Raw genomic sequence first — 22414 nt, forward strand, 5'->3', positions numbered from 1 at the left:
AGTTACATTAAATATTTACATTATTATAAAAAAAATATTTATAAATAAGAATAATTTATAAATTGTTTTAAATAAATATGTAAAATTTGATAAAATTAAATTAAAGTTGTTGCATTCTATTGTATGCGTATTCAATGGTTTGATCGAAATTGGCCGAAGGCTTCCGATTTTCATCGAATGTACTTAAAGAACAATATGGCGGCTGTGGCAAAGTTTTCGCCGCCCGTATGAGAAATTCGCATTCATTCAAGATTGAATAGTTCACGATAAACGCTAAGCGTATTAAGCCTATTTAGATTACGTAGTTAACATCGCGAGTGAAAATTCGTTCGTGTCGTAACACGTCGAAACAGCCCGATGCAGGTCGCGCGTAATTCTCGTAGCTTAAATCATGACTTCGATGCTGTCCAGCTTTAACCCGCCTATCGTTAAGCGATTGTTGGGTTGGAAAAAAGCAGAAGGAGAAGACAAATGGAGTGAAAAAGCTGTTAAAAGTCTTGTAAAGAAGTTAAAAAAGTCCACCGGCCTCGACGAGCTCGAGAAGGCTATTACTACGCAAAGTTGCAACACTAAGTGCATTACTATACCGAGGTACGCTTATTTTACATGCTTCTTTTGTGTGTACATAAATATTGCAATTGATAGAATTTATATTTTTTGTATTATTATTTATTTATTTTCATGTATATTTCATAATGCATACAATGTCAGTGTAAAGATTTTAAGCATTACATTAATTTATATCATGTAAATTGAAATTTGAAGAAATAGAAAGTAAATCGCGTGTACTTTGCAGTTCATATATACGTATCATGAATTTGTATGTATAATGTCACATTTCATATTCATTGACAGTTCTTTTTATTGCTGAAAATAAAAACTGTAAATGAAAACTGATTTTTCATTTTCTTAAAGTATTTAAAATCAAATCCGATATTTTATTAATTATGATATATTTTTCCATAATTATATTATAATAAGAATTTTATTTGTAGTATTATAATTTTAATTGTGATCGACAAAGATGAATGATATTTATTAATCAGTGTAGTTTTTAATGTTGAAAAGAAGTAAACTTCAAAATTCTTGAAATTTGTAGATGATTTTAATCGATTTTAACTAAATTCGACATAAATTCAATATGTATTTTTTCAAAATAAATGTAATTTAGAAAGTTTTATATTTTGACTTATATTATCAGCTACTAATATTTCTTTCCCAAAAATTCTCACATGTATCATTTTTCTAACCTTGATTTTTTTTTTATTAGATTATTAGAATTAATCGATTTAAAATGCAATCTTGCAAATGCTTATCTGCGAGTATACAATTCTATTTTTATATTTTTCTATATTTTTGAGAATTAATGCTACGATATTTTTTTGTCTAAAATAAAAGTTTAAGACTGTTTTTCAATTGAATTAAGAATTTTGAGTTTCTTTTGGACTTCAAACAATTTATCTATTCATTATCTGAAATACTTTGTAATAATTAATATACATTAAAATAAATCCAATATTTTATTTATGTTATGACATATGGTTATTTATTTGTTTATTTTTTGTAGGTATAATGCAATAGACAATATGATAGTTGTACGTGCCGATAGTTGTACATCGTTATCTTAGTAGTTATGTAATAATCTTAACAAAGATGTGATCGCAAACAAATGAATAGACAAACGATGCGTAACAATCTTCGATATGCAAAATGGTACAAACGAAATTTTTTTTTTTTATTTTTTGCATTTCCGGTTAAAATAAGCAATGATCAACGTATGCAACATCTGTTTCGATTGAAATGGGTGCTGTGAATGAAACTCACGTGTGAGTCACGTTGCTATAGGATCTATCCTTTTACATACGAGTATTTTCTTTGTGATTACTATTTTGTGATCCTTTTATTTTTCGTTTAGTAATCAGTGTACTAGAAGCACGTATATTCTCAGTATATTTACTTACTTACATGATTTATCATCATTAATGTTTTTCACAAGTAGATATATCACTTATATGATATTTATAATTCTACGTGTTTTAAGAAATGTTGTTAGAAATGATATCGCGATAGGATTTAAAGAATAATTACATGACGTGTTAATAATAATTAGAATTGATAATATGAGCGATAATATAAGAATATAATACTTGTGATGTAATAATTCTTTTTCACGTATGTTATATATACTGTTTATTAATTCATTAAATGTTATGTTCGATGATAGGATAAATATCGATAATCTAATCAGGATACGCGTTCGAAACAGCCTGCGCGAATAAATCGCATATCGAAATCGATTGTAGCTCGGCGCGCAGCTCGTAACGATTTTATTAATAGTAATCCTAGCCATGTTGTCGCGCGTTCAAGGATATTCGAGGAAGAGAGGGAAAGTCTATCATCGAGAAAGGCAGATCCTTTTGTAACTTGAACGAAATATGTTTGCTTCGCGGTTCGCTTCGTTTTGCTTTGCATTACGTTTTCCATTTCTCGACGTTGCGTTAGGGAATCTCTCTCTCTTGCAGTTTTTTCGATCGATCAAGATCGCATAGTACGCGTGCGATACCGTCCGGAAATTCGATTTCATTCCGTTATCTGACTCTATACGATGTCGTGTTTCGATTAAATAATCATCTACCTGGAAAATACTTGATCATTAACTAATGTTTGATTTCGTGCTACGATTTACACACGGATTCGTTTCTAATTCACGATTCCTACTCGAGGAAATTACATTTTTGTTTGTCACGCATATACATCGACCGAGTTGTAATGCCAACGAAATTATTCTTCCGATTTCTTTTGTTCTATCAGTAGAAAAATAGATAGATATTTATGAGAGATAAATTGGCAGATTAGTCAATAGATTTGTAATATAAAATTTTTTTTCTCTAAATAGGAATTTTCATATTATTATTTCTAATATGAGTTATTTATTTATTCTTAAATAATCATTCATTACAAATGTAAAAATTACAAAAAAAAAAAAAAAGATTCAAAGAATAAATTGTGCTTTGTTGAATGAAAATTTTGTGCATTATTATTTGTTTTTTATCTATATATTATCTATAAAAAAATTTTGTTTGCTACTATCATAAAGCTTAATTCTTTCGTACATTAAAACTAAAAGAAACAGAATTGTATCATTTTGTTTAGATCGGTGGAGTTTGATAAAAATGTTCCATTTGGATTACAGAATTGTACGTTTTATCGAGAATATTTCTCCGTGATACCTAGGTTAATCAATGTTTACGTAACACAATCGATACAACAAGGGATATTTATGTAGAAAATGAATGACACAGATTTCGCAACAACGCATTTTTTTCGTCAAGAGAAAAGCATGACTTGTAGCAGGGGCAATTACGTAAGTTCGTAATACCGTGTCAATTCTCGTCGAATCACGTTTTCCGAATGCACTCATAGCACTTGCGAGATGTGATCATTTTTTGATGACCTTGTTATTTTTATACGACTGTACAAGTTGTTTGAAGATAAGAGATAAAAGAGATGCATCATTACGATTTTTATTGAAAACGTATAGAAAAATATTGATTGTTTCGATGCTTGAATCAGTATGTAAAAGCTGTTTTGTTTTAACAAGTATTCTAATTATCTTTATAAACCATTATGCGTGTGTGCATCGAAGAGTGAATAATTTCGTTCAAGATATATAATTCATTACGATTCGTTTAACTGATTTATTATTAAAACATTTTTTTTTTTTGTTTTATTTGATTATTGATTATAAGAGAAATTTATTGTTATCATTGACACAATAATCAAAAATTCGTGTTTTCTTATATTTCACGATATAAAACATTTTTCATTTTCGCTTTAACACTCGATTATATTCGAGAAGTCGATAGATCGGATTTTGTCTATCAATCGAATGCTTCGTTAACAAGCTTGCTGTTCCTATACAGTGAACTCAGTCTTTCGAAGTACTTTCACATTTTCGAAAACGAAATAGCTATCCATCTGTCGCAAATTTTGTGTTTATTCGGATATATATAACGATAAAATCAGCTAAAATGATATAAGATAGAAAAATGGTCAATCACGCAGGATCTCTCTCTCTCTCTCTCTTTTCTCTTATGTCTTTTCATGTTCACATGAATATATGCATATGTAAATCGAAGAGAGATGAGAAGGATCGCTATACATATATCGCAGTCAGTGCGAATAAGTGAGTACAGCTCACGTACCGTCTGTTTTCTTTCCTTTCTTCCTTTTAAAAAACGTGGGAGCGCACTCCGTCTGGTTGTCCGTGCAATCGACGATTAAACCCGATTAAGTCGCGCCTCTCGTTTGATGCATACGTGGAAAGAATTTCACGGTGACGCGATTCTCTGTCCTCGAGTAGGCAACGGTGCGTCAGCAAGATGACTGAAATTGCAGAAGAAACGAGATCGTAGATCGTTATGTTCCTCTCTTTTTCGAATAGAGAATATTTCGTCTAGCCATGATTCGCGTTTTCTCTTTCTCTCTCTCTCACTCTCTCTTCTTCCGTTTAATTTACGCATCATTGTTATTTTCTTGGTGGTGATCGCGTTTATTCTACTTTCTAATGATCGCTTCTCTTACCTTTGTCGATGATTATCGAAGAACCAGTCTGAAATCTTATATTAGTCGCTTTTGTTATCGATCGATCGAAAGATTGCTGAATCGATGTATCGACAGGACTCTCGATTGAATGCGATACGCGCGGTGGCTCGTACGGGACATCTTTCAAAATGGTCGATAAACGGCATACGGGCAACGTACAGATGGATCATCGAAACGTTGGAGGTTACTTGATATTGCTAAAAAAAAAATCAATGATATTGTTGTCAGTATACATTGTTGTTATGCATGTAACTATTGGATAAAAGAGATGGAGCAGTCGTATACTCACGATTTTGTACAAAACGTTTCCTCGAATATCTTTGAAAAGACACCAGTGATGATTTCGTTTTTCTACTTTCGTCTACATGGAACATGGAATGGTTTGTATTTTCCGAATAACGTAAATCATGTTAAAAAATCGTAAAGTTGCGTAAGATGCGTGTTTCATTCATGATCATTTTCAGTTTAAAAACCGCTTCGAATATTTATTACATTTCGTTCGAGCGTCGCATTTATTTGCTATCGAAATGATGGTGAGATCATCAGCGATGAAATATGAAACTTTTATTCGAATGTTATTGTTCGATGTCTTCTGAAACTATAACTTTCTCCTATGATATTTTAGTTCATTCGACAAGCATGGTGGATCATAGTGATAATATTCCACGCGCGAATTCAGGTCTGAAATTGAGATCGAGATCGCGCAGGAAACAACCATATAAATTCCGTGCGAGCGTTTCTGAATTATTATGTAACGAAAAGTAGCGTTGAGCGATTTCAATTGAGGGTCACACGTATATGTAGACTATACGTAATGAGGATAGATAGATAGGCAGAGAAAGCGAGTGAGAGAGAGATTGGATAGAGGGGGAGAAATGGAGAATCGGCGAAATGAAGCGAGAAAAAGAAAAAAAAAGAAAAAAAAAAAAAGAAAAAAATTCAAGAATCGTGGCACGGAAAACGATACGCGTATAACGCAGTAAGTTTGTATGCTTCGTGTTATTTACGATTAATTGTAAACTTCTCGAAAATTTACGTCCGACTGGCAGCGATTGTAAAATTGCCAATAGGGTAAAATTGTACTGTCACTTCCGCGTTGATCATTCACCTCGCGTTTCCTTCGTTTGACAGCAATCAGTTCCTCCGTTTCCGGTGAATCTCCCTCGAGTTCGTTCGAGTCAGTTGATTTCAAGAAAGTTATTAGGAATGGGGAGAGGAGGAGGAGCAGGAGGAGGAGGAGGGAGGGGGGGGGGGAAGATCTGAAAAAGAAACGATGCGTTACAATTTTCGATCAAACGAGTCGATTCGTTAGTTACCCTTGTCAAGAGAAAAATGTTATACCTAATATATAGTAGTTTCTTTTTGTCAGTAGGCGCCACCGCTTCCGGCGCGGCAGACGCGAATGCAGGAGTTTAAAGCGAACGAGGAGGAGGGAGAGAGAGCAAAGGAAGCAGAAGGAAGTTGGTTGGGAGCGTATACATACTATACTTACATTAAAGAGAGTTTTACGACTTGGTTTCGCGCCTAGCACTCCCGCCCAACTCGCCGAACTTTGATGTTTCGGCAATCCTACCCTCTTTGCGGTACAGTCAATAAACGCAGAGTATTGTTTCGTAATTCTCGTTTCTTAAATTATCAAATTATGCGATCGATATATAGGATTCAATTTTGTTTAAAGTTCGGGATGATGCGATCACGTCAAAATTATTAATTAAGAGGGAGGCGGGGACAGATCGTGAGAGCGTTGTGTGATGATAATTCGCCGAATCCATTCGTCGATTAAGACTGTTTTTTAATGTTAGAGAAAGATAAGATAAGATTGATTTGTTGATCGATCATTTCCTCGTGTTTTGTTTTTGGACGAAAGGCCTAGCCCAGGCGGTGTCGGAGACAACGGTGTCCAAGGAGTGCGCGGCAAAGGTTTGCCGCACGTGATCTACTGCCGACTTTGGCGTTGGCCAGATTTGCAATCGCACCACGAACTAAGAGCAATCGAGCATTGCGAATACGCGTTTACGCAGAAACGAGACGAAGTCTGCATTAACCCGTATCATTATCAACGAATACAAACACCAGGTATGTAGATTGTTTATTTTAATGACTTTGCATATGATTTTTTGTCTATATTTACACGTGTTACCTGCGTGATTTGAGAACAAACATTTTTGGCTATTCTTTTTTTTTTTTTTTCCGTCAGTTTAATATATATATTCTTGCCTTGCATATATTCGTTAGATTCAAGATTTCAATTCAATCACTGCTTTTCATTTTATTAAAAAGCCATCGTCAAAATCATCGTTTACGACGATGAAAGTATCATTAATCGCTTTTTTACAAAAATTAAAATAGAAGATTATATGATTATTGTTGGTAAAACTTTACAGTTTTGCCAGCTATTCTCGTACCTCGGCATAATTTAGCCGGGGACGAGTCCGTCCTTTATAACACTTCCATCGAGGAGCTCAGTGTCAGTGTGCCAGAAAACACGAGTTTCCACGCGACTTTAAATCACCAGCATCATAATCAACAAAGTATACCACAATCACCGCAACAGCAACAACAGCAACAACAGCAACAGCCACCGAACAATCCATATCAAGGAATGCAGGTTAGTAATCGAATATATATATTTTCTTCTTGGTCTGAGTAACAACATCCGAAAAAATATTGGATTGAAAATTGTTATTTTCCTTTGTAGAGTATGCAGGCGACAAGTCCGGCTAGTGTTGGTAGTCTAGGAAGCGTTCAGGGTTCACCACATCCGGCACCTGGATCTATGGATCCACCTGCTGATACTCCTCCTCCGGGATATATAAGTGAAGATGGTGATAACATGGATCACAACGATAATATGTCCTTATCGCGTTTGTCTCCCAGTCCTGTAGATGCACAACCAGTGATGTACTGTGAACCAGCATTTTGGTGAGAGATCCTCTATAAATTATTTACTTTATTTACTTGTGCCAAATAAATTCAAATTGTCTTATTTTGATTGCACGATTAATTCTTGATTGATTGAAGCAATTTCTTTTTAATATGTATTTTATCTTTTTTCTTTTTTTCCTTAGGTGTTCAATAAGTTACTATGAACTAAATACGAGAGTAGGCGAGACTTTTCATGCATCGCAACCGAGCATAACGGTGGATGGATTCACTGATCCCAGTAATTCCGAACGTTTCTGTTTGGGTTTATTATCGAACGTAAACCGAAACACCGTAGTCGAGCAGACGAGACGACATATCGGTAAAGGAGCTAGATTATATTATATCGGTGGTGAAGTATTTGCCGAATGTTTATCCGATTCGAGCATTTTTGTGCAAAGTCCTAATTGTAATCAACGTTATGGTTGGCATCCAGCCACTGTTTGTAAAATACCACCTGGTAAGGATATAATTCAACGAATGTGAATGTTCATTGATGAAGAAATCGAAGCATATTTTACGGATGGTTTTTTTCCTTCCCAGGTTGCAATTTGAAGATATTCAACAATCAAGAATTTGCGGCACTGTTATCGCAATCAGTTTCACAAGGATTCGAAGCTGTGTATCAATTGACTCGAATGTGTACGATTCGAATGAGTTTTGTAAAAGGTTGGGGAGCGGCATATCGTCGGCAAACCGTGACGTCGACTCCTTGTTGGATCGAGTTGCATTTAAATGGTCCATTACAGTGGCTCGATAGAGTACTCACGCAGATGGGATCGCCGCGTTTACCCTGTTCCTCGATGTCATAAGGTTGTATGCTTTTCTCATTGATGGAAAACAGGGACGATTTGCGTGCTGTCATTGTCGTCATCGTCGTTGTGTAAATTGGTTTTTCTTACCGCGGATTCATTGTTTTATCTGAATATTTTCCAACCACCGACCACAGTGATAAACAGTGCAACAAAAAAAAAAATATATACGATTACTGTTTTCATGAAGCGTGTATGTGTATCCTACCTTGAAAAGTGTACGGAATACGAAATCGTTTTCGTGTCTTTTTCAAAGTGCCAGGAAAGCATTCGATCGGACGAATGGAAATAAAACTGGCGTTTGATTAGCTTATAGGAATGTTCAAGTGCTCAAATCGCGATGGTTCATCGATGTTTCCTATGAAGATAAGGAAAGGACGATGTGTGGGCAAAAGAGTGCAGACAAGACCGGTTCAAAATAACATTAACACAGGTATCACCTATACAGAAAACCATTTTTTCATTAAACTGGAACATTATGATCGAGAATATTAAATAACAAAATAAATAGATATTGTTGACTCACTTATCGCACTTTTGTGTGGATATAGTGCTACGATCCAGGGTTACGAATCCGATTTTAACCGAATTAAAAGAGTGAAAAACAAGCGCGATTCTATACGTATATATGTGTATACATATATACATATTTGCTTATATTTATAATCAACAAATGTAAGTGCATATATATGTATATATATATATGTATATTACATTAAAAAAGAAACTCAGTCTTTACATATTTTTATCGCTTGTTAAGCAACGCACTCCAATCGTACAGTATACGTTAAACATTACTTACAAAATGATACATATTATGTACATTTACACAATTTATAGTCAACTGAAAATAATTTCTATAGAAATGGGTAAACATGTATACCCGTTGAAAAGTTTCTAACTGGTCTATTCAGAGTCATTGTCAGTGTTTTTTCCTACGAATAAAACGTTAGAAAAGAAATACATCTGTGAAGTCTATTTCTTTTATATAATAAATGATAAGGAAAGATTACAGTGTTCAATATGTACGTAACTATTTACACGGTTTGTTAACATTACTGCATCTTCGAATGGACCAGAATGTTCAAATATTCTCCCAATGGATCGCTTCAGGACGGATAATTATGTTTCTACTGTATTTGGAGGTTTTGAATGAATGGTTAGTCATTTGAGATAAATCATTCAGCACATAGTACGAACAACGTTTGAACAAACATTTTTGAACTGAAATTGAAAATGTTGTTGTGTATTATGGTGTCTTATATTGATATGATAATTGATATTCTTATTAAGAATAAGCGCTATATTTCTTAACGTTGATAGAATTATTAAGCGCACGAAGTCTGTGGCAGACAAAAATATCTATTTACTTGATATCGCATGGAAAAAAAAATTGATCAATACATAATAAGTGAGAAAACTATGTACGTATATCTAATCTATATCGATTGTCCAAAACTTTATGCGCTGCATAGCACATGTTAACCGTTTGAGTGCTACGAGTTACTGCAAGAATCTGATCGAAGAATGTTTAAATACATATTATAGCTTACAATTATGAGTTGATATTGAACGCTAAGATATTTGTGTTTTATAATGTAAAATTATTATCAAAACTTTTGTATTTATTAATGCTTATAGCATAGAAGGAAACATTTCAGTAAAACTAGCATTTGCGGCATTTTTCGATGATAGATTACGAGCAGCGCTGTTGTACTACGTGGCGCTTAAATTGTTAAAAGTACACATTTAGGTGTTGATGTTCAGTATAAACAAAGCACTTGTTGGTTGAGAATTAATTGCAAAAGTGTTTAGTTCGTTGTATAGAATTATAAACAATGTTTTTTACAAAGAAAATCTTAATCATTTCGATTATATACATATATGTATGTTTCGATATAAGTTTCGAAAAAAAAAAAAAAAAATAGAAAAAGATATAAATAATGCATTTTTAAAGATTTTATACGAAAATGAATATGAATACATGATAAGCGCATACAGTTTTCAAACGATACGAAAAATATGATGAATTAGAAATTTGTTAACGCAAAAAAATTTTATCATGAAGATAGAATACAGAAAAATAATAGTCTGGCCTTGAATGTGAGATACTTTTAGATATATCGAATACATTGTTTGTATACTATTTTAAATTTATTTACAAATTGTTTCAGAGTCAAGTGTATTAAAAGTTTCTATTTTATTGCAGATTTTATAAAATATTTTATATTTGAAATTAAAACCAAGACAAAAGAACCATTTTTTAAAAATTTTAACGTCTTTCACGTAGAATATATGAACAAAGTGAGATAACGAAGTTACGTATTTTATCATATTGCAAAAAATATATTTATATCAACGTATGAACATTTTTGCATTATTGCATAGATTCAGTTTTTTTTTTTTTTTTTTTTTTTTAATGAATAAGATAATACATGCACGACTTCTATGGAGTCTTTACGTATGATGGGGGCCAATTGTACGCATAAAATGCGAACTTCAATTTTATCAAGAACGTGAAACGTTATGAAGAATTGGTTCTCTTTATAATTTTTTGCCTCAATATCGATTATTTTATGTTGGTTTTAATTAAATTTTTAAATAGCGAATATTCGATTAATTTATTAATTTATGAATAAATCTGTATAAATTATATCAAGTAGGGAAAAAAAAAAAGAAAAAAAGCGAATGTTTTAATTAATATTTAAGTAAGAATACTTCGTCGCGAATAATTGTAAATGCGAAATTTATTTTTTTAATAATATCTTAATCGTTTTAATGAAAAAAATTAACTATTTAACTATTTATATTGTAAAGATGAGTGATTTATCTATTTTATATAGATAAAATTTATCATGATTCGTTCAACGTTTTTTGTTCGTATTGTGCAGCTGATAATTTTTTATTATTCTATCTATTCTAATTTTTTTTCTTTTTACTGTTTACAGACTTACCTTTTTTTACATCGTTAAGATCAAGAGATATGACAGTGACAACGATGATTCGTGAACTTACCAATTACAAATTTTTGACGAATGAATAATGTTCCAACTGTATGTTGCACTACCAATTCTAGAAGAATATCGAAGAGAGGACAAGCTTGGGCAGTAGCTATGGAAAAAATAGTCTAAAAGATGCAAGATTTCAAATCATATTATATTGATTCTTAGATAGTGTTTTAATTACATAGCCTAATGGCACGAATATGTTCGTCTTTTACGAGGATATTTTTTTATTTTTAATCAGCATACATCTAATATAATACTTTATTCATGAGAAAAGATTGATAATATCGTAAAAAGTTATTCAAAATTAATGTATTTTCAAATAAAACCGAATAAATTAAATACACTTCGTGAAAGTCGAACACAATATCGTCGGGCAGCTCGAATAATCGAATAGTAGTAAGAAAGAAGTGAAAAAGAAAATAGCTGTTTATTACCAAGATACAAGATTCATACCTCTCAGAATTCATAGTAATTGGTACTGTCTCGCATAAGAAAAAAATTAAAATTTCTAATCATTGAATACAATATTTAATAACCACTTGCCTCTCTGCCAGACTGCCATTAGCGTATTAATTAAGGAAATGTAACTAGAGGAATCGAAGAACTCGTCCTCATTTTTCTTCGTTGTCCTCGGATTCCTACTCGTTCATTTTATGTTAGCATAAGATCAAAATATGTCTATAAGATGAAAGAAGAGACAGACCATTAAGAAACGCGTTTAATTCGCCAAAGTATATTAAGTGTAGCAATTGCCAAAGTTTTTTCTGTAAATACAAGAATGTCGAGTCGATTAGTTTACAGTAGTTGTGATTCAATCGTGCACGAATTATTAAATTATCAGCGCTGTCGTGCTTTCTTTCTTGGAAATTCATAATTGTTATCATTGTTATAATCGTACTATATTGTTATGTTTTTTTCATTTTGTATGTTTAATGTCTTGACCTGCCGAAAAATCGAGCGGTCCGACGATTATGTATTTTTAATTCTATAGCTACTTATATATTTTGTGTGCTAATAGCTGCATGCACACAAAGGGAAGGATCGACTAAAGAATAATTTCTACAAAACAAATATTTTTTTACATATTAAGACGACGTGAAATTCTTTTACGTACGATATATATGTATTTGACGACGATTAAATCGGTCGATGTTTCCCTGGTGTGGATGAGATTTTTGAGAATACGAGTTAAAAGTAAGAAGTTGCAAAAACGTATGTATGTAGGAATGTATGAATGAGACTGCGTCAAGAAATATAGAGTGTGAGACTGTAAAATAATTATAAATAAATATATACGTTATAAGTCTAATAACTATGATTTTGTCGCTTTTTATTATTTCATAATTACGGAAAAACTATTCCTAACAATGCTAAAAAATTTAATGTATCCACAAATATATGTTTTAATAATTTCATTCAATATCTTTACATGTTTACAAATATCATAAATTTTACTACAATTATAGGAACATAATGGGACTAGGAGATAAAAAAAAAAAAAAAAAAAAAAAAAAAAACAAATTTTCTAATAAAGACTCAACTTTGTGTAGCAAAAATTTTGTATCATTGACTACGATATAATGAATACAATCTATACACGTATACAATGTTGCGCTTATATAACTTGATTATTAGTATTCGTGACTTAATAACAGCAACAATTGCAGTAAGATTCTCTTGACAAGATATTGGTTTTGCATTCAGAAAATAACATTTTTAAATCGAATTCTTACAAATTACCGTCCAAAATCGCATTTATATATATATATATTTTTGTGAAACAACTTATATGAGACATTGATCAAGTAAATAAAAAGCTTCAAAATATAAAACAATTGCCGATTTATCGCTTAAGCGAAATTATATTATTGCACGCTTAATACAATTTTTTTCTACTTTCTAGTTACTTTAACTGTTTTTTTAAAGCTTTGAAGTACGTATTAAAATGCGAAATCGCATATAAGTTTGCTATAATTAATATGCTACATTAGGAAATGTTCAATATTTAGGAGACGATAATAGATCAATTATAAAAGATTAGTTCAACAATACAAGACAACTGATTTCCGATATATAAAATAAGTATACATTTCGGCGTGAATGTGATGTTAAAATTCGATGAAAAATTTCCGTTGCCAATAATGATTCGGATATAATGAATTCTAATATTTTTTTCCTTCTTTCTTTTTTATCTATTCTCTTATCGTTCCCTTTCTTTTTATAACTGTATTTGTTGCTGCTGATTTTAATAAACTTGTTACAAATGACGTCCGTGTTTAGAGGTTAACATTTTTCTCACAGAAAATATACTCATAGATAGGCCAACAGTTGCAAGGATATACGCTGATTTGGTCATATTACGTTCGACCATATTTCTACGAAATACAGACGAAACAGTTCCCTGTGATAAAAAATATATTAATTTTTTTTTCATATAAGATTAAAGTTCAAACAAATTAAATATATAATGTTTCAGACTTAAGAAAATATCACAGCATATGTTATTACATAATGTTTATCTTTTTACAACAGTTAAATATGTTTTTTTTACCTGTTGCAATGATAATCTGAGAGCATAGAGAGTGGCAGGAGTCAGATACATCTCTACACCAAGGCTTTGCTTCGTATTCTAAAAAAAAATATAAATTATTATCAATCAGATAATATATTTGTTATATAAGATATAATATATATATATAAGAGACAAATATTGAATTCACAAATGAAGGATATATAGAATTGGATTATATCCAAAAATGATGATTATCTTAAAAAATTTGAATAGTATATTTGTTCTAAACAGTATATTTGTATATCAATATTTAAATTTTTATTAAAAAATGATAGCATTAATGTCTTGTTTATAAAATTGTACTTTATTATTTTTTTTTTAATTTTTTTACTATTAATTTATTTTAATTTTTTAAATTAAAAATACATGAAAAATAATGACATAAAATAAATGACATAAAATTAATGGTGAATACATAAAAAAATGACGAATGCATACCCTTGTTTAATTCAAAAATTAATGCGTATTAAAAGATAATGTATGAAATATTGTAATCTCCTTAATATAAAGATTTATGTGAATCCGTTTGTTTTTGCTCTTATTTGATTTGCAATGACATTTCATTGAGGTTACCAAAAAGTGCGACTGATGTCGCACATCATTAACACAGTGACTATTAAATATATAAACAAAAATCATTTTGTAAGTAAAGTTAGTATTACATCAAACAACGCACATCGTTAGATTAACTAGGCTTGGCGCCGTTTAAAATTATAAAATGTTATTCTATATTTTAGTATCTTTATATAATCATATGGGATATTTTCAGCCATTGATAGATAAGTATAATAAAATATATCTTTTTTCGATTCAATATTATTTACGTGTATCACATAAAATAAGAAAAAAAGATTATTTATTTATTTATAATAAATTATTTAAAATATAAACACTCAATTTTATTGTAACGTTTTTATTTTTAGTTTTATAAATTTCTATTAAAAATGTCCAAAGATTAAATTTTATAGTATATGAGAAGTATTTAAATATACGAATGATATACTACTAGTTCGAATATTATCAGCCATAACAGTTTTTCTTTAAAACCACGTTTGCGGCACACTTATCGTTCCATTTGTATATAAGGTTTTATATACGCCGATATGATATGTATAAGATATATGAAAATAATGAAACATATCTTACACTATGAAATTTATTGTTGAAATTTAATTTTTATTCGAACGAAGTTCAAATAAAGTAAATTTAATTAATTATTTTCATTATTAGCAGAGAAATACTATGTGCGACATGATTAACCTATAAAATTCACACGAAGAACACACTAGAACATTGTTAAGATAGACATAGACAAATAAATTTTTTTATTCTAACATCTTTTTAATCAACTTCTTTGATTAATTTTAAAAACTTGATACAATATTTTCATTTTAATCAAACACTTTTAACGGATGAAGTCCATTAGTTATATTAGATAAAAATTAATGAAATAGATAAAATAACTTTCTTGACTGTCCTCTTATGTAATCAACAATAATACTCCTATGCGTAATGAAAGAAAAATTTTAAAATTATAATTAATTTAAAGTAAAACTACATTCCGCATTAAGACACGTACCGTCGTGAGCGAAACTTGCCGATGAAAGAGACGATCACCGAAGGTACACGATCCTTCGTCTCAAGTTGTTTCCTCACCACTGTCGATTTTACATTTCTAATTTCTACATATTGATTCATTCGTGTTACGCCATCTTTCAACGCTTGAATATACTTCCTGTATCATTTCAACTTATATCTGGAAATTCCTGCATTTCCAGAACATGGTATGTACTTATCATACGTGATATGACAAATAAAACTTTTTTTACCAGCTAAGAGATGTCACTCTATGTTATATTTTAACTTAATAAATTAAATATTTAAATATATCATAATAATATTTTTATAACGTGTGCGTAATAATTTATTAAAATGTTCATCTAAACACCGTATTATTTTATAATAAATTCTGATGCTTTAATTTCTTTGTTTAACGTTCACTTTCTGATTAAAATATAATCATCAGAGAAAATAGTTACCTAATGACGCACACTCCTTTTATCTGTGATATATTTCCGTGGAATACCATATACATCCTTTAAAGTGGTCAGCCACATTTCGCTTTGTTTAAAACTAAATTAATATTTAAAACAATGACCAACTGGACGATACTTTTTTTTTGTGTTCAACTTTTTCCATTTATATTTTGCGAATATAAGGATTCAGAAATCCTTTGTGCATCTCAACAATCTTGCAAAAATTGCTTGCAAATCCCGCGATGCGTTTGGTGTTCTACTCCGGTTCATAATCATCGTTATTACAATTGTTTATGAAAAATATTTCACTTTGTTATAAAATAATAACAGATTTGTTTTTTTCTTTTTTTTCTAGGTCTCTAATCAAAGCGTGAACAATCCACTGATTCGCTGTATCACCAGAGAAAAATTTTCAAACGAAGGTGATCATTGGTGTCGAACGTCGGACGTGATAATTGAGGCGAATAAGATGTTGATTCTCGAAAATCGTCCACTTTCCTTAACGAAAGGCAGGGATCCTGTTCAAATTCAACCTCAAAAAATTAATTTGAGACTCAGGCGTGGGAAGTATATCTATAATCGAGATTAAACGAAATTCGTATCTCTTCGATGATAATATAATTCTACTTTCACCGTTTATAGGCGAGGAATATCGATTGACTTTAAAATACAGTCAAGCAGAGGATTATCCGGTTGATTTGTATTATCTGATGGATTTATCAAAGTCCATGGAAGATTACAGGGATCAATTATCAGAATTGGGATTTCAACTGGCCGAAGCTATGCGAAACTTGACTTCAAATTTTCGCCTAGGATTTGGCAGTTTCGTGGATAAAGTTGTACTACCTATGACTAGTACGCAACCGGACAAGTATCTTGAAATTTAGTTTTCACGTCCCATCGATATCGCTACGATCTGATATGATCCGTCATATCATTTTCCCTTCCAGATTGAAATCACCGTGTAACTTGGATAAAACTAAGAAACCATGCGCACCACCATACGGATACAAGAATCAGATGCCTCTTACCGAAAACATTGCTCTTTTCAAAGTAATCCTGTCATCTGTTTTGCGTATTGCATTAATCTTTAATCCCTTGATTGATTAATTTTCAGACGCGCGTACAAGAAGCTCCGGTGTCTGGCAACTTGGATTCACCCGAGGGTGGGCTCGACGCGATGATGCAAGCGATGGTTTGCACCAAGGAAATTGGCTGGCGGCAGAATGCTCGGCATTTTATCGTTTTCTCAACAGACGCTAATTTTCACATCGCTGGAGACGGTAGAGTATGTAAACGTAATTGGAAGATTGGAAGATTGTTTCCTTTTAATTTGTATGATCAAAAATAAAAAAAAACACGATCGCGTTTCAGCTTGCGGGAATCATCGAACCCAATGATTGTCTCTGCCATTTGGACTCGGAAGGGTTCTACACGTACTCGCTTCTTCAAGATTATCCATCTATATCTCAGGTGTGTCAAATCTTTCTTTCTTCGAGAATCGAAATATTTAAATTAACGATTACATTTTACATTTGTGTTACGATTAAGATCAACAAAATGGCTCGCGAGAACAACATGAACATCATATTTGCTGTTACGAGCAATCGAAACGAGACGTATCAATTATTGAGCAGAAGTATCAGAGGCTCTTCTATCGGAACGATAGAAAGGAATTCTAAAAACGTAGTTGCTCTTGTCAGCAGAGAATACGAGGTATTCTCTCTCATTTCATCAATTTTCGAATCGCGATTATTATTTATTATACGTTATCGTAAACGAAAATATTAATTATTTGTTTCAGAAGCTGGTCAACACCATAATAATGACGGACGATGCGCCAAAAATGATCGATGTGAAATATTTCTCACGATGTTTGGATAAAAATGGTGAATTAAAAGAACGGCAAGAATGCGGAGGTTTACGAGCGGGGAATATCGTGGAATTTGAAGTAACGTTACAGGTAATTTGCATAAATCGGCATATTCGTCGTACACGTTCCGTTGCATAATAATATATCATATCGTTTTGTAAATTTATTATTTTTTGTCAATTTTTCGCAGGCGATCGAATGTCCAAGGGATTCCGACGAATGGCAGACGAGTATGCATATTAAACCCAGGGGTATAAACGAAAGTCTGACGATCGATCTGAGCGTTGCATGCGATTGTCCTTGCGAACGGCCAGGGCATCCGGTAAAAATTAAACGCGAATCTTCTCATTAAAAATAATTACGTCTTCGTATATTTCTCTATTTAAATCGTTTTTCTTTTTCGCGCGTTTCGATTGAAAATGTAGGGATACACGCCAGCTTCGGAAAATTGCAGAGGAAACGGTACTCTGGTTTGCGGTGTATGTTCCTGCGATGATGGGTTTTATGGGAAGCAGTGCGAATGCGAGGGAAACGATGCCAGGGCCGAGAGCGCAGCTGCCATGGCTGATTGCAAGCCTAACAACGAGACCATTGAAATTTGTAGCGATCATGGTGTTTGCAAGTGCGGTGTATGCGAGTGCACGAAGCGTCCCAATCCGCAAGAAGTTTTCTACGGGAAATATTGCGAATGCGATAATTTCTCTTGCAAGCGCAAAGAGGGATTAGTAAGTGAATACTTTTTGCCTCGATTAAATGGCAGGAAGAAAAGGATGGGTTTTTCCACGACTCGAATAGTTATCGAGAGATATTTTAAAGTATTTAGAGAAGAATGACAGTTAAACGATTTCTCTGCACGTAGGTAAAATTGGTATTTACCCCTTGTTATCAGTTACGGGCGAAACGTGCAGTTCGTGGATCGTAAACTTTACTTCGGAATCGTTTATTCGTATGGCGAAATTGCTCGAGTAATTTCCCTTTTAAGGAAACCTGCACGCACACCTCTCGAAAGTGGCGATAGATAAATTACACGTGTTTACGTGTATTATTCCATCCGACGTTGTTGTTTCTCGCGTTTAAGGTTTGCGGCGGGCGGGGGAAGTGTGAATGCGGTACTTGCAATTGCTTGCCGGGATGGGGTGGCGAGATGTGCGATTGCAAAGAAACGAATAGCACATGCATCTCGAGCAACGGCGAAACTGTGCAGATTTGTAGCGGACGTGGTGACTGCATTTGCGGTAGCTGTTACTGCCACGAGAAAGACAATGTTCGATATTCCGGCCAGTATTGCGAAGAATGTCCCGTAAGTCTTCTTTCAAGCTTGGCGCTTCATACACACGTATATTTATCAAAGATATAAATGTCGTTTTTAGGTATGCCCTGATCAACGATGCGAGCAATTGAAGAATTGCGTCGAATGTGTGGTGCACAAGTCCGGTCCTCTTGCTAGAAGTGAAAAATGTGACGAATTGTGCATGCATCAAATAGATATTGTGAGACAATCTTCTCTAGAAATGTTCTTTAATGTAATTAAAGTAATAATTTTTTTTTTTTTATGCAATTTTCAATTGAACAGGTAGATAAGATCGTAGAAGATCCAAAAAAAGATCAAGAAAGCGGAGCTCGTATTTGTCGAACTGCTGGGGATGCCGGATGCATATTTGTGTTTAAATACGAATATCACAGAGACGGTACTGGGGGAGATATTAAGATATTCAAGATCCTAGCTGAGAGAGAGAAGTCATGTCCTGTACCTATCAACGCTCTTGGTAAGTGCGTAACAAATCAATGATACTACGTATCATATCGAGTGAATTAATTTCGTATTGTAGGTGTTGCTGTGGGATTAATAATTAGTACTGTAATTATTGGTTTTTTGATTCTTCTTGCTTGGAAGATATTGACAATGATTCGCGATAATCGCGAATTCAAAAAATTCGAGCGTGAACAACGTATGGTTAGATGGACTAGGGTAAGCGTTATTTTTTTTTTTTTTTTTCATTTTAAATCTATAAATGTAGATATTATTATTTTAATTGTGCATTTGACATTTGTTAATTTAGAGGGATAATCCGCTTTATAAGGAAGCTACATCTACATTCAACAATCCGACATTCAACACGAATAGGATTAGATAAAATTTATTTTCATAAAACGAATGTTGGCGCGCGAAATATTTCCATGGAAAGAATCTTATTTTATTAAATGGTAGACGCTCCGACAGGTAGCGCCACCATATTCAAATCGAGAGTGACGACGCCATGTTGGTTAATTGCTTTGTGAGAAGACGGTTTCTAGTCGAAGTGATAAAACATTTATTCTTTTCCTTTCGATCTTCTGGAAAACAACCTCTGTCAACCTTTACTCCTGCATTCCTATCTAGTAAGTGATAAATATTATTCATTACCTTTCCATTTTTTCCGCAAAACTCTTCCAAGTTTTATCAATCCTCTATTTTGCGATTCTTATGTCTCAAACATTGTTGTTTCCCGTTGGTGGCAATTAATTTGCGCGCGTAAAATATAATATTTCGCGAGCTAGGTGCAGCCAGGAAGTGAAATAAATGCGATTAGAATAGATTGGGAAGACAAAGATCGATAAATGATCGTTCATAAATCAATTTTAAATTTGATCCGAGGATTTTGCGCGGAGATAGGTCCTGGCCTTTCCGACGATTGTTTCGAATATCCTCTGGCCTCGTACTTTATTGCTCGCTATGCTCGAAGAAGGCAGCCTTGTAAGGAGCTCGTAAATTCGTCACCATAGTCGGCTCCTGCTGCAAAACCCTGCGGCGACTCGGTGTATTTCCCACCAGAAACCTAAAGCTCTACCCACATTGAATCCGCCCATACGACTTGATTACTCGACCCTAATTATATCCTCGGTCTTCATTACAGCGATGCTTGTTTTATAAAGATAAAGGCGTGTCAAGAAATTGACGACAAAATTTTCGATGACTTTTTGCTTCGACATTACACTGCGAATAATAGTTAAATAATTGTCATTCGTGCGAACAACGAGCAATTTTTTTATAATTTTTTCTGCCCCTTTTTTGTTTATATTTTTAACATTTTTTTCATATTAAAACATTTGATTTCACAACGCAATAATAATTGAATCGTATTTTTCAATAAATAACGTTTCAATAAATCTCGAATGATAATTCGAATATCACACCAATACTTCGTTTCGTGACTTGATAAAAACGTTTAATTTCGAAATATTGGAAACGATAAAAATACCATTTCTTGTTTCAGAATTCTGAAACAAATTAACGTAAAATTTCACAAAATACATAGGATTTATCCGCGTAATCGGGCCTTAAGTCTAGCACAGAAAAACAGTCGAAGGAAGGAGAGAATAGCAGAGCCGGCGCTCCGCATACTAAATCATTGCCGCACGTCTGTTTCTTTACATTGTACAGATTTTATTGATTATTTTACGGCCGGGAACATTGTAAATCTCTTCATCCTGTATCGGCGTCTCACCTCGCTCTGCCGTAAGATGCTCCCACCGGGTGCCCATGGCGCCAATTATGCGAGTCGAACAGTATTGTTGTCGTATTCGTTCTGATCTGTCAGCCACGGCCTCACGTGTATCTCTTACGAACTAACGATTACTTTTCACGTCTACCATAGTTCTCCCCTCTATGGAATTTTAAGATGGAGTTAGTTGTACCACGGCAAAGGCCAGTGTACTCGCAACAATAATCGTGAATTGGGGAGGTTAGGCATGTATCGCGATTAAATTTTTTAAAAATATACAAATAAATAAGTGCATTTCCCGTATTTACATCTTAATTCCACGATTTAAAGATTTCGGTTCATCGTTTTAAAATTTGGTTATAATATCAGTTCGCGTTGAATGATACCGTTCACATTTCTTGCCCGCGGAACAATGTTGTTCGTTTTCACGGTTGCTAATGGCCGCCGCCGGTGCCTTAATTACAGCCAAATACGACCCAATCAGCCCTCGGGGGCCGGCAATGTCGGCCTATTCCCGAGCTTTCAACTCGTTTGGCATATTGTCGGATTCAACCTTTTGATTGATTTTCATTTCTTCTCGATGCATCATCCATTCCTATCAGTTTCTGGAACAATAAAGAGCGATACACGATACACGAATGGATGACAATTGATGTTTCGAAATACACTCGAAATTTCAAAGAGACTCTCAAATAAATAAAGGAGGAAACGAGTGAGTTTATCTTTGCGTTCGAGTGAAAGAATACGAGTTATCTTTCGCTACGTTATTTTTTTTTTTTCGCGAATAAGAACGTTGTTTATGATACGTCGAAGAATCGACTGTTCGCATCGTATTTAGATAGTTGGACGGTTGATGGGCATGGAATAAATTTAGGCGATACTGCCGATCGTGGTGCATCGTGCAGTCAGCCCTGTTGGACGATCGAGAGTTGGTGAACGGAGCTGCACCACCTCTTCGCGTTTGACGCAGGCCGAGGCTCGTTAGTGCGCGCCCGTAAATCAAGCCGCAGGGGTGCCAACCCGCTAATATTACCGGGGTTCCTTTAGGATAGGAGGAGCACGTTCGCACCGCCGACGCGCACAGTAAACGTTCGATATATCTCA

The 22414-nt window shown here is 33.3% G+C and overlaps 3 protein-coding genes and 1 long non-coding RNA gene across 16 annotated transcripts in view; 2 read left to right on the top strand and 2 right to left on the bottom strand.

Moving 5' to 3' along the window:
- Nucleotides 1–118: 118 nt before the first annotated feature.
- On the top strand, nucleotides 119–12659 carry Smox (Smad on X). Of its 6 annotated transcripts, none has more exons than XR_015293162.1 (7): nucleotides 119–591; nucleotides 6473–6681; nucleotides 6990–7213; nucleotides 7304–7527; nucleotides 7674–7987; nucleotides 8071–9498; nucleotides 11288–12659. XR_015293162.1 is itself a non-coding variant. In XM_086911588.1 (7 exons), the coding sequence occupies exons 2-7, from the start codon at nucleotides 6008–6010 to the stop codon at nucleotides 8337–8339; spliced, it is 1302 nt and encodes a 433-aa protein (XP_086767714.1). In that variant the 5' UTR covers nucleotides 170–591; nucleotides 5975–6007; the 3' UTR covers nucleotides 8340–12659. The 6 variants fall into 6 exon arrangements, 4 of the variants coding, with proteins under 4 accessions (XP_086767714.1, XP_003697263.1, XP_012346915.1 ...); XM_086911588.1 differs by adding an exon at nucleotides 5975–6069 and having other exon boundaries at nucleotides 170–591; nucleotides 8071–12659; XM_003697215.4 differs by having other exon boundaries at nucleotides 170–591; nucleotides 8071–8340.
- Nucleotides 1519–4773, bottom strand: LOC147657075 (uncharacterized). Its single transcript, XR_015293164.1, has 2 exons — nucleotides 4585–4773; nucleotides 1519–4386 (listed from the first exon to the last, which is right to left on the bottom strand). It is a non-coding gene; the product is annotated as an uncharacterized LOC147657075 (long non-coding RNA).
- Nucleotides 12660–12888: 229 nt separating the features above from the next.
- Nucleotides 12889–15650, bottom strand: LOC116415026 (uncharacterized). Of its 3 annotated transcripts, none has more exons than XM_031918933.2 (3): nucleotides 15499–15650; nucleotides 13899–13976; nucleotides 12889–13748 (listed from the first exon to the last, which is right to left on the bottom strand). In XM_031918933.2, the coding sequence occupies exons 2-3, from the start codon at nucleotides 13947–13949 to the stop codon at nucleotides 13605–13607; spliced, it is 195 nt and encodes a 64-aa protein (XP_031774793.2). In that variant the 5' UTR covers nucleotides 13950–13976; nucleotides 15499–15650; the 3' UTR covers nucleotides 12889–13604. The 3 variants fall into 3 exon arrangements, with proteins under 3 accessions (XP_031774793.2, XP_086767722.1, XP_086767721.1); XM_086911596.1 differs by having other exon boundaries at nucleotides 15066–15574; XM_086911595.1 differs by having other exon boundaries at nucleotides 14358–15515.
- Nucleotides 15651–16021: 371 nt separating this feature from the next.
- LOC100867256 (integrin beta-PS) overlaps nucleotides 16022–22414 on the top strand; it is an 87628-nt gene continuing 81235 nt past the window's right edge. For 2 of the 6 annotated variants that reach the window (XR_015293158.1, XR_015293157.1), the window contains exons 1-12: nucleotides 16547–16826; nucleotides 16906–17008; nucleotides 17073–17243; nucleotides 17330–17671; nucleotides 17760–17918; nucleotides 18019–18150; nucleotides 18254–18553; nucleotides 18907–19128; nucleotides 19199–19318; nucleotides 19402–19594; nucleotides 19658–19797; nucleotides 19889–20207. Coding sequence is in view for 1 of the 6 variants with exons in the window: in XM_086911587.1 (XP_086767713.1) it covers nucleotides 16073–16219; nucleotides 16311–16515; nucleotides 16598–16826; nucleotides 16906–17008; nucleotides 17073–17243; nucleotides 17330–17428; nucleotides 17507–17671; nucleotides 17760–17918; nucleotides 18019–18150; nucleotides 18254–18553; nucleotides 18907–19128; nucleotides 19199–19318; nucleotides 19402–19594; nucleotides 19658–19797; nucleotides 19889–19963 (2460 nt within the window). In the remaining 5 variants the exon portion in view is untranslated. The other 4 variants (XM_086911587.1, XR_015293159.1, XR_015293160.1 and 1 more) reach the window with 4 other exon arrangements.

This window comes from Apis florea, unplaced genomic scaffold (genome assembly GCF_048593485.1).
Source record: "Apis florea isolate Af1SG1 unplaced genomic scaffold, ASM4859348v1 contig_3325_pilon, whole genome shotgun sequence".
In the NCBI taxonomy this organism is placed as follows: Eukaryota; Metazoa; Arthropoda; class Insecta; order Hymenoptera; family Apidae; genus Apis; species Apis florea.

Coding starts and splice junctions, on each gene's coding strand:
- Smox (XM_003697215.4), top strand. CDS start 392: ATGACTTCGATGCTGTCCAGCTTTAACCCGCCTATCGTTAAGCGATTG. Junction 592..6,472: donor AAGTGCATTACTATACCGAG/GTACGCTTATTT, acceptor TTTGGACGAAAG/GCCTAGCCCAGGCGGTGTCG. Junction 7,528..7,673: donor TACTGTGAACCAGCATTTTG/GTGAGAGATCCT, acceptor TTTTTTCCTTAG/GTGTTCAATAAGTTACTATG.
- LOC116415026 (XM_031918933.2), bottom strand. CDS start 13,949: ATGTATCTGACTCCTGCCACTCTCTATGCTCTCAGATTATCATTGCAA. Junction 13,749..13,898: donor TCAGATTATCATTGCAACAG/GTAAAAAAAACA, acceptor TTTTTATCACAG/GGAACTGTTTCGTCTGTATT.